The following is a 12,017-nucleotide window of genomic DNA, read 5'->3' as shown; positions in this document are numbered from 1 at the left end:
GGCAGAGTCGATTGTAATAAAAGCAGCCATGTGTTTCTACCCTCAACAATTCAGCTCCATGAAAACAGCAAGTCAGATGTTTTGCACTTGCCACTTTTTAAAATAGGCAATGGGGATAAAATTTATCTTCGCTAATAGCACAAAGCAGGGGTAGTGAATTGATGGCGCATTTAACGCATCACATTATATTACCCATTTGGCATTATCACCAAGGTCCAATTTCACTCCCAAAGTTTTAATTCCTTATTGAACTTCTTTCTAGCCCACGTGAGATGCAACACTTTATCCAGAAATAAAAACAGAAAATGTTGGAAATACTGAGCTAGTCAGGCAGCATCTGTGGAAAGAGAAACAGAGTTAACATTTCAGGTTGATGACCTTTCATCAGAACTGGGAAAATAGTGAGAAATGTAGTAGGTTTTAAGCAAGTGAAATGAGGGAGGGTAGAAAAAGAACAAAGGGGAAGGTCTGTGATATGGTGGAAGACAGGAGAGATTAAATGACAAAAGAGTTTGTGGTGCAGGGTCAAAGGGAGCAGTAATGGGACAAGTAAAGAAACAAAAAAGATATGTCTAGGGAAGGTGTGAATGGCAGAATGATGAAAAACTGCCATCTGAAAGCAAAAACAAGAGAAAAATAAGAGCAAGGCCAAAACATGCGAACGAAAGGAAACAAATGGGGGCAAAAATTATGGTCTGAAATAGCGTTGAGTCTGGAAGGCTGTAAAGTGCCTAATAAAAAGATAAGGTGTTGTTCCTGAAGTTTACGTTGAGCTGCATCGGAACACTACAGTCCGCCCAGGACAGAGAGGTCAGCATGAGACCAAAATGGAGAATTAAAATGACAGGCAACCGGAAGCTTGGGATCATCCTTGCGGACTGAGCAGAGGTGTTTTGAAAAGTGGTCATCCAACCTGCATTTGGTCTCCCAGTGTACAGCAGACCGCATTGTGGGCAGCGAATACAGTATACTAAATTGAAAGTAGTACAAGTACACATTATCCAGTAATCTGGACAAGATCTAATAAAGTTTCTAAGATTTAAATGTCTGCAGCGCATGGATTAAAAATTGGCATAATATGAATGTGAAAAATACGTCTTTGTGGCTAACTTTAGGTAATATGAAAATACAGCTGAACAAATTGTTAACATAACTAACTTATAGAAAGATGTTTCCATTTATAGTACTCAATATAGTTTTCATATGACAATTCTTACATACAGAAGTCATGCTAATGAACTCTGTCTCAAACAATTACTTGATTGCTGGGCTAATGTAGCAGTCCTATATTCCCAAAGGCCTTTTAATAACATTAGTTTAATATATTACATGACAATTGCACAAACATCTCACCTGTTTTCCTCAGTCTCCAGTAATTTCTTATATGTTGCAATCTCAGCATCTAAATCCGTTTTGACTTTCAGCAGATCCTGGTATTCATGCAAACGATGGCTTATCTGTTCGCTCAGACGTTGGATTTCATCTTCAAGGTAAGTGGCATTTTCCTGGAATTTAGCTGTTTCCTTGTTAAACTGATCCTCCATTTCTTCCTTCTGACGCTCAAGAAAGGCTTTCTGTTTCAAGGATAACATTTATTTTCTTCCATATTGCTTGTGACCACGATTGTGTTCTAGCCATGTGTGTACACTATGGAAGAGGACTGTCCTTTTACAACCATGCAGGAGGTGAATATGCATTTAATGAGTTTGCATCAGTTAATTTTCATTACATGGGATGCAGTGCCTATCGTTTTATCACAGTGCTCCTACTATATGGTAGCCAGTTCAATGTTAATTTCTGCCAAAGTCTGCAATCAGGTAGGCATTTAACTTTCCCCCCATGCCATCCCTTCACCCAGATACCTCATCCATAACACTAACCAATTAGGTTAATCAAAAATAGAACAAATTACATCAAGTTTAGTGATCAATAACATACTGAATCCTGATTTATAATGATTAAATTGGAAGTCAATAGTCTGATCAAAAATCTAGTCAAGAACACCAGAAGGGGTATTTTACTGTAGTGGGAATACACTGATATTTAGCCAACAGTCATCCCATAAAAAAAAAAGAGGTCCTTCCAGCAAATTGAGACTTACTGAAACCTCATCACATCAGTCATTTGCTTATATCAGCATTTTCAGAAATGCAAGTTTGGTAACCTGAGCATCGTTGGTGAAAAACTCTGATAAATTGCCTCGCAAGTTGAAGCACATCATAAAATTAATTAAACAACAACTTGTATTTACATATGTCTAATATAGAAACCCATCAAACTTTGGATATTGGGATCATTGAGGGTTGCACTGGTGTATGAGGTTCCTGTGGAGCCTGTTTAGGAAAGGGGAGTAAGGGGACAGTGGGCTTGGGGGTATGGGGAATCTCTGAACAATCCATCAATTATTTGGTCGGCCTTATTATAAAGCAGCCGCATGATAAGGATAACAAATCAACAGTGGACTGTCCAGAGATTCCCCCCCACCCCCACTCCACCCCACAACCTTTACCTTCCTTTCCTCAAACACACAGGGATCTCATATGCCAATGCAGGCCTTGGAATCCCATGTACAAAGTATACAGAAATAACCTACAGCCATTGGTCAGGTTAGCTGTGCACAGGCAAGCTCCTAGACTCCATATATTCTTGTACCTTCTTCTTCCCAATGTGCACATACTCTGCACTCCAGCTTCGTTGAGGCAGAATCAGACAAAAATTTGGACCAAGTTACAGAAGCAATTATGAGGAGTTACTAAAAGCTTGGTCAAAGAGGTGGGTCTTAAAGAAAGAGAGGGATGTGGCGGAGTTTAACAAGTAATCTATAGTACAGGGAAAGCCAAGAAAACTAGAAGGGGGGGGGGGGGTGTGGGGGGAGGTAATTTCCCTACAAATAAGTAGTATTATTTCATTGTACACTTTGAAGCACCAACTTGAGCTAGTTAGTATTGCTATTTTATTTCCAACTGAAGTAATATAAATGAAATTCAATCAAATGAATCTCCATGTATTTTGATATAAGGTTGGATTTTCCAAAATAGCCAAGACTGACAGCCATATTCATTGAAGCAGCAGCACTTGCATAATTTTAATGTTATTAGCATGGCAGACAGTCCCCATAATTCCAAAGAAAATACACCGTGCAAAATTATGACCTACATTTTAGTTTAATATGATACTGTTAAACCTCTTGACATGCACTCAAATATCTCTGCATATTGGAAATTGTTTTGACAAGGTACCCAAGAGATATAACATCTGGCTGCACATGTTATTCATACCTAGGCAACTTACCGCTCCTTTAAGTGTTTCAACTTCACACTTGAGTGCCTGGGCATCCCTGCGGTAATCATTTGCTTCTTGCTTTGCCAGGCGAAGGGCTTCATTGTTGCGAGCAATATTTTGTGAAAGGTCTGAAATCTGTAAAATACACAATCTCCGTAAGTGCAATGTATCATCATAACTAAACAGTGTCCGTTCTTGTATTTCCTTGAACAGTTGTTTTCCATGACATAATGACCTGGATTTCGTGTTAAGAATAAGAGCAGGATATTAGCCTTAATCACTATTATAGAGCAAATTTGACAGCAATTTCTCAGAATAGAATGCAATTAAACACAGAAATCCAGAAATTGCAGTTTGAATTACCCTGTTCCTCTATAGGCTGCACTCTAATAGTATCTCCCGATAGGCTCAGCATTGATATCCATGTAAGGGTGTGAAGTTGCTCTGCTTACTCACTAAACATACCAGAAAAATTTAAGGCATTCAGATGCAAGTGAATTTTAACCACATGGCCAGTCACAATTACTGTCAAACAGCTGCTCTGGCACTGAAAATTTATATTTACTAGTGTGGAGTCTCGTTCCTTCAGAATTTAATTAGTGATGGAGATATTAAGAAATGCATAGAAATAAGAGTAGGCCATTTGGCCCCTCAAGCCTACTCTGCCATTCAACTAGATCATGGCTGCTCTTCCCCCTCAATACCATTTTCCTGCACTATCCCCATATCTTTTGATATCTTTAATATCTAGAAAGTTATCTATCCCTGTCTTGAACATAATCAATAACAGAGCCTCCACAGTCATTTGGGGTAGAGAATTCCAAAGATTCACCACCCTCTGAGTGAAGAAATTCCTGCTCATCTCATTACTAAATTACCTCTTATTCTGAGACTGTGTGCCCTGGTTTTAGACCCACCCAGCCAGGGGAAACATCCTTTCTGCATCAAACCTGTTGAGCGCAGTAAGAATTGTGTCTGCTTCAATGAAATCACCTCTCATTCTTCTAAACTCTAGAGAATATAGGCCCAGACTCAGCAGTCTCCTCTTAGGACAAACCTGTCATCCCAGGAATCAGTCTGGTGAACTTTCACTACACTCCCTCTATGGCAAGTACATCCTTCCTTAGAAAAGGAGACCAAACAGTACACAATACTCCAGGTGCGATCTCACCAAGGCTCTATACAATTGCAGCAAGACTTCTTTACTCCTATACTCAAATCCTCTTGCAATAAAGGCCAACATACCATTTGCCTTCCTAATTACTTGCTGAATCTGCATGTTAGCTTTCAGTGACTCATGAACAAGGACACCTAGGTTCCTTTGGACATCAACACTTCCCAATCTCTTACCATTTAAGAAGTACTCTGCATTTCTATTTTTCCTACCAACGAGGATAATTTCATATTTTTCCACATTATATTCCATCTTCCATGTTTTTTCCCCACTCACTTAGCCTGGGTAAATCCCCTTGAAGGCTCTTTGCATCCTCTTCACAACTCACATTCCCACCTAGTTTTGTGTCATCAGCAAACTTGGAACTACTACATTTGGTCCCCACAGCCAACTCATTAATATAGATTGTAAATAGCTGGGGCCCAAGCATCGATCTTTACGGTACACCACTAGTCACAGCCTGCCAACCTGAAAATTACCCATTTATTCCTACTCTGTTTTCTAGATATTAAAGATATCAAGAGATATGGGGATAGATGTTGTAAACCATGTATTAATTTTTAAAATGCTAGCCATTACCTGTCTGCGGTCATACCTTCTAATGCAGTTTCCCAATCTACCACAGCCAATTTGCCCCTTTTACCTTTGTAGTTTCGTTGTTTAGATTCAAGACCATAATTTTGGATTGAACTACATCACTTTCAAATTTAAAGTTAAATTCTATCATTTTATGGTCACTCTTCCTTAAAGGCTCCTATAAAATGAGGTTGTTAATTATCCATTTCTCATTGCACAATACCAGATCCAAAATAACGCATTCTCTAGTTGGATCCTCAGCACACTATTACGACCAGGTGCGAAAGGTATCTCGGGGTCTGTTACTGTCTTTACCTGGTCTTATTGTAATAGGGTTTTATTTTAAACACACTGTTTTGAGCTCCTTTTTTTTGTGAATCCTTGGTCATAGTTTTTCAACTGGAAGATAAAGAAACCAATTCATGCAGGCTTTCTCAGGTTTAAAGAAGCAAGATGAAATTTTATTAAAACTTAAACACTAATACAGTTCACGCCTATGGATATATGACGTGCCCACGCTAGCATGCACATGTGATACACAAATGCAAATAGGGACAGAAAAGAGAAGAAAAGATACAGTGGAACAGTTTGAGATATCTTGTTATGGTGCTTCTAGCTCACTGTAGTCCTTTTGTAAGTAGTCTTGTTTTTCATTGGGGCCCAGTAGTCTTCTTAAAACCTTGTTCATGTAGGAAACATTTCTCTCTTTGAGTTTCACATGTTTTCACAAGATTCGGTTCCATGGGAAGGAGATGGAAGCAGATAGACAGCAGAGGCTGTAATTCTTGCTTCAGTTCCAGGAGAGATCTTTACTCCATGTTCCAATTCCTTTGTTGGGAGTTCAAATTCAACAAAACTCCCAGGTTGCCCAGCAGGTTAGTCATGTGACTAGCCCCTTATATGGAACAGTCTCTCCTGTGGATTGTACCTTAGTCTCTGGAATGCTAGCTCCCCCCACCTTCAGCATCTGGTAATCAAAAGTTCATTGTTGGTTGAATGAATCAGGGCATGGCCCTTTGTCCCTTGTTCCAATACTGACAGTTACTATGGAGATGTCTTTTCGGTCAGGGACTTGCAATTTTAAGTTTTAAGTTCATGTAGCGAAATCCTGTGTGCCTCAATCTTGGCAGGTGGGGGGTTTGCCTGACATTATAGTTCCAGAAACCCATCCAGGAATTTGTCCGCCACAGCATTAGTGCTAATTGGTTTACACAGTCTATATGTAGATTGAAGTCCCCCATGATTACTGCATTACCCTTGTTACATGCACCTCTAAATTCCTGATTTATGCCATGCCCTACATTATCACTGCTGTTTCGTAGCCTATAAAAAACTCTTACCTTTCTTGATGCCCCTTGCTGTTTCATAGGTCTACCCAAACTGATTCTACATCTTGATCTTCCAATCAAAGATGCTTTCTCACTAATGTACTGATCTCATCCTTTATTAGCAGCCTACACCACCTCTTTTTCCTATCCTTCCTAAATGCTGAATACCCTTGAACATTCAGTTCCCAGCCTTGATCACCCTGTAGACATATCTCCATAATGGCAATTAGATTATACTTGTTTACTTATAATTGTGCTGTCAATTTATCTACCTTGTTGCAAATGTTGTATCAATTTGGATAGAGTGCCTTTACTTCTGTCTATCATTTTCACAACCTCACCTGCTGGCACACTTTTATGTCCGTATACTCTGTACTTTCCTGCCACAATCTGTTTAACATTACACTTTTTCTATGTTGCTCTTTTGCCTTAGAAAGATACAGCACTGAAATAGGCCCTTCGGCCCACTGAGTCTGTGCCAACTATCAACCACCCATTTATACTAATCCTACATTAATCCCATACTCCCCACCATCCCTCAATTCTCCTACCACCTACACTATAATTTACCTATCAACCTGCAAGTCTTTGGCTGTGGGAGGAAACTGGAGCACCCGGCAGAAACCCACACAGTCACAGGGAGAACTTGCAAACTCCTCACAGGTAGTACCCAGAACTGAACCTGGGTCGCTGGAGCTGTGAGGCTGCAGTGCTAACCACTGTGCCGCCCTTCTCTTCTCTCTTTAAATTATCACATCTTCCCTCACTTGATCCCTCACCCCCACTATTTAGTTTAAAGCCATCTCTACCACCCTAGTTATATGACTCGCCAGAACACTGGTCCCAACACAGTTCAGGTGAAGACTGTCCCAAAGGTACAGCTCCCACTTTCCCTAGTACTGGTGCCAGTGTCCACCGGATCGAAATCCATTTCTTCCACGCCAATCTTTGAACCACACATTTAACTCTCTAATCTTATTTACCCTACTCTAAATTGCTCATGGCTAAGATAATAATCCAGAGGTTCTGCTTTTTAATTTAGCCCCTAGCTGCTCAAACATTTACAGAGCCTCTTTCCTGGTCCTATCTATGTCATTGTTACCCACATGGATCACAACAACTCTATCCTCCCCCTCCCATTGCAAGTTCCTTTTCAGCCCTGAAAGGTGCCCCGAATCCTGGCACCAAGCAGGCAACACAGCCTTCTGGACTCTCGCTCTTGCCCATGGAGAACTGTGCCTATCCACCTGACTATACTATCTCCTACATTCCTATATACATCTCCCACTTGAACGGCTTCCTGTACCATGTGCCTTGGTCAGTTTGCTCATCCACCCTGCAGCCCTCACTCTCATCCATACAAGCTGAAAGAACCTCAAACTTGTAACTCAACTGCAAGGGCTGAGGCTCCTCCACATCTGCCTTCTCGATCCCTTTACCTGCTTCACTCAGTTACTCCCTCCTGTCCCTGACCAAATTAGAAGACCCTATCCTAAGGGGTGGCACTGCCTTATGGCACAAAGTGTCCAGTTAAGATTCCCCCTCACTGATGCATCACAGTCTCTATAGCTTGGCTTCCAGTTCATTGACTCTGAGCCAAAGCAATTCAAGCCGCAGTCGCGTTTGCAGTGGATCACACTGGCGTCCACCAGCTCACACATACTGCAGCCGCAACACCACCTGCCCTGCCATCTTTATTACTAATTATTTTATTTTTCTTAATTTATAATTAATAAACCCCACCTCTACTAAGCCCAACTGCTGTTAGTAAAGCTTACTACTACTACTTTTACTACTACCTCAGTAAGAATTACTGGAGTTTCAGAAGATGCTTATTCTTATCATTTTCATTAATGTTATACTATCCCCAATTAAAAGTCCATAGTTGAGATAAGTGAAAGAGAAAATGCTCACCAAACAATCACTTACCTTCTTCACTGTAACATCACACATCAATTTTCTTTGGAATGCTCTGAACCCACAGACTCACTACCCTAGCTTTTCAAACTTTCTCCACTGTCTCTAGATTACCCTCTATTTCCAGGAAGCAACTTGTGTCTTCTATACTACTGAAGGCTGAAAAAGGAGCATCTCTTTCCCCTCTCCCTGAATTCCCACACGAACCAAATTCCCACCCTCACACTCTGACTTATTGCTCACTCAAGTGGAGTCTCCACTCTATGTATCCCTTATTCCATGCAGTTTGAAAACATGACTGCTTATGTAGAGCCTCTGATGCGTCACTAGCCAGATTAGCTTCCTGCTACAGTCATTAATACCTATTGAATCAACTACTTCAGCTGATGACAGGTAATGCCCACAGCCAGGCAGCTCCCTGTTTAACAAGGCAATTTAACTAACTTGAAGTTCGAATGTCTATGCCAGAGCTTGACTTTTAATCTAAATTGAAACTTGAGAAAAATTTACCAGAGCTTAGGACATGAACCAAATTCTCACTCTCTGACTCTCTGACTCTCTGACTCTCTGACTCTCTGACTCTCTGACTCTCTGACTCTCTGACTCTCTGACTCTCTGACTCTCTGACTCTCTGACTCCATCTCACTCAAGCAAAGTCTCCTCCAAGCAAAGTCTCCTCTCCATTCACCCCTTACTCTATGTGGTTTGAAAACCTGACTGCTTATGTAGAGCCTCTGATGCGTCACTAGCCAGATTAGCTTCCTGCTACAGTCATTAATACCTATTGAATCAACTACTTCAGCTGATGACAGGTAACTGCCACTGCCAGGCAGCTCCCTGTTTAACAAGGCAATTTAACTAACTTGAAGTTTGAAAGTTCTGTGTCAGAGCCTGACCCTTAATCTAAATTGAAACTTGGGAAAGGGATACCAAGACTTACCATGTGAACTGAATTCCCACCTTCATGCTCTATGTCTCACTCAGGCAAAGTCTCCTCTCTGTGCATCCCAAGGAATATCTCCTTGTACCCAATATTCCAAATTTGGCAATTTAAACAAGGTTAAAATACTAAGCAAGAAATGAATATCAGAAAATGTACCTTGGACTTGTACCATTCTTCAGTTTCAGAAATGTTCTTAGCAGCAAGTTTATCAAACTGAGAACGAGCTTCTTGCAGTGCAGAAGAAAGGTCGGGTCTAGCCACATCCATCTCAATCTTGACATGTTGATCTTGGCCTTGAAACTGCAGGTCACGGACTTCCTGAAGAAATAAGACAACTTTAAGTCATCATTTAGTCAATCTCTTAGATTTAATGTTTACTTTTTGTGAAATTTTGTGCTCATGAATTTAAGTGCTAAAAGTCTTGAATGGAAATGAATGCATACTTCCCTACCGATTTTTGGCATCAAGCAGGTAACATAAAATAAAACTTCCTTCACAGTGCCTCAATAAAGCATTTTAATCCCAGCCTCAAGATAAAGTGTAGTGCGGTATTTATTTTTCCCACACTAGCCACCTTGTTGAATAAAACTGACAATTTAGTACCAGTTGGAATTGTACTTGGGCAATTTTGTGTTATATATTGATTCCAACTAGGAAATAAATTATCTTCTCAAATATACTCCACTTAGTGCCCTTGTAACCTGAAATTAGAGCAGATGTCCTTTCCGTCAGTTTAATGCCCATTTACCGTATAAGGTTACCATCACCAGTGAGCATATTGACAGAGACAGCTCCCTAAAATAAACATAATGACAACAATACTGTTGGAGGTAACACGACTCCATTGGAGAGGTGGGTTTTTTACCGAGTGCCCCCAACTCCTGTGTGTCAGTGCCAGCAAATACAAGCAGTAAATGCTGCTGGCAGCTTTAAGGCTGAATCTGTTATTTTAAGTCTGCACATAGGCTGGCTGAAAGACACTGTTGAAAATGCATTGTTGACCTGCGATTGCCTACACAAAACATCAATTGGTCTTTAGCATTTCTCCTCCTATATAGTCCTTCTCCCAGCAGAATTGAAGGTCCTGACTAGACACATGTAAGATTTACATATGTACGATTTCATTCAAGTCACATTTGCAATTTTGCAGTAACTACGTGTGTGGTGATCTCATTGTTATTGAGTCATGGGCTGATTTTCAGGTCCCATCAGGGGTAGAAATGGAGGCGGGCAGCAGACGAAAATACTGAGCCAGCCGGCATGCCAGTTTTCCGACACCATTCCCGGCGCTGGCAAGTTTCACCAGGGCAGGGGTAAGGCAACCCCAAGATTCCACCTGATCCATTAACAACACCAATTAAGATTGTTAAAGAGCTCATTGAGAGATCTTAAGGGACATGTTCTGGTTTTGATGGGGGTGCACAGATAACACGTGCTGTCCGGGGCAGACCAAGTAAATGGAGGTGGACACACAGCAGGCAGCCAGTCATGGCCGCCCCAGAGGTTTAAGTGGGCCCCATGAAAGGATGAATGGTGCAGAGGGGGACTCACCCAGTGGCATACAAGTGCCTTTGGGTCACTGCAGGTTGCAGAGAGAGTGGTCAGTAAGTGCTGGGGCAGTGCAGGAGATCATCACTCTCCTGGCATCACAGGGCCATAAGAGGAGGGGGCAAGGCTGGAAAAGACAACTGGGGGGCCATCAGAGCACAAGGAAGGCAGCAGCTGGCAATGGGGACAATACTTTCAGATTTTGGGTTCAGTGGCATTGAGGAGCAACACCCTGCACAAGAAGGGCAGTGCCCTGGGCATCGGGGGGCAGAGGAGAGGGACAAGGAGCAGGATGGACAGGGAGGCCTCACTGTCAGCATAGGATCTATCACTGACCTTGAGATGACTGGGAATCAGTGCTGCAGCAGACTATGACTCTCCAGATAGATGGTCAATGAGATCTGTGCCCTCGTTGCTGAAGACCTCATCCCCTCACAGCACTGATGGCCATGCCCTCCAGTAGCCATCAAAGTCACTGTGACCTTGAACCTCTTTGCTTCTGTCTCCTTCAAAGGATCAGCTGCAGACCTTGGTGCCATTTCTCAAATGGCTGCATACCACTCATCTCACAGGTCACTGATGCCCTATTTGTGAGAGCCAGACAGTACATCCAATTCCAGACAGAAGTGGCCTTGCAGGCACAAAGAGCAGTGGGTTTTGCTTCGATCGCTGGATTCCCCCATGTGCAGGGCACCCAGATGGTCATCAAGGAACCCAATGACAGGCCAGTGAGATTCATCAATAGGCAGGGCTTCCACTCCCAACGTCCAGCTGGTATGCAACCACAACAAGAGCTTCCTCCATGTATGCGCCCCTTTCCTAGAAGCTGCCATGACTCCTTCATTCTTTGCCAGTCCAGGCCCAGGCTGCTGCAGCCCTTCACTCCACCCTCCAAACTCTGTGTATGGATTCTAAGGGACAAAGGATATCCCTTGAAGAGATGGCTACTCACCCCTCTGTGAGAGCCAGAAGCAATACAAAGCCATCTGCTCACTAGGACAACTACTGGGCAGGTTGTCGGCCTTCTGAAGATACGATTCAAGTGCTTGGACCGCACGGGTGGCACCCAGCAATAAATCCCTGCAAAGGTTTCGCTCATTCTGGTGGTCTGCTGTTCTCTCCATAACATGACCCTCCAGAGACGTGTAGACTTTGAAGAGGGTGAGGCCCCTGGAAGGACACAACTCATCAGAAGAAGAGGAGGAGCAGGATATGGAAGAGGAGGAGGGAGAGGGGCACTGGGGGAAGA

General features: G+C 42.2%; 1 protein-coding gene across 1 annotated transcript in view; it reads right to left on the bottom strand.

The window, feature by feature from the left end:
- The window catches only part of LOC137348120 (type III intermediate filament-like), a 44,427-nt gene that overhangs the window by 10,086 nt on the left and 22,324 nt on the right, over positions 1-12,017 (bottom strand). The window contains exons 4-6 of the mRNA XM_068013354.1: positions 9,377-9,538; positions 3,292-3,417; positions 1,354-1,574 (exon numbers count right to left, since the gene is read on the bottom strand). Coding sequence (XP_067869455.1) covers positions 1,354-1,574; positions 3,292-3,417; positions 9,377-9,538 — 509 coding nt within the window. The remainder of the gene's footprint in view (positions 1-1,353; positions 1,575-3,291; positions 3,418-9,376; positions 9,539-12,017) is intronic.

The sequence above is a fragment of the Heterodontus francisci genome, chromosome 2, assembly GCF_036365525.1.
Source record: "Heterodontus francisci isolate sHetFra1 chromosome 2, sHetFra1.hap1, whole genome shotgun sequence".
Classification (NCBI taxonomy): domain Eukaryota; kingdom Metazoa; phylum Chordata; class Chondrichthyes; order Heterodontiformes; family Heterodontidae; genus Heterodontus; species Heterodontus francisci.
Note: the sequence above shows the minus strand (reverse complement) of the source record. Positions and strands in the feature narration are given on the sequence as shown.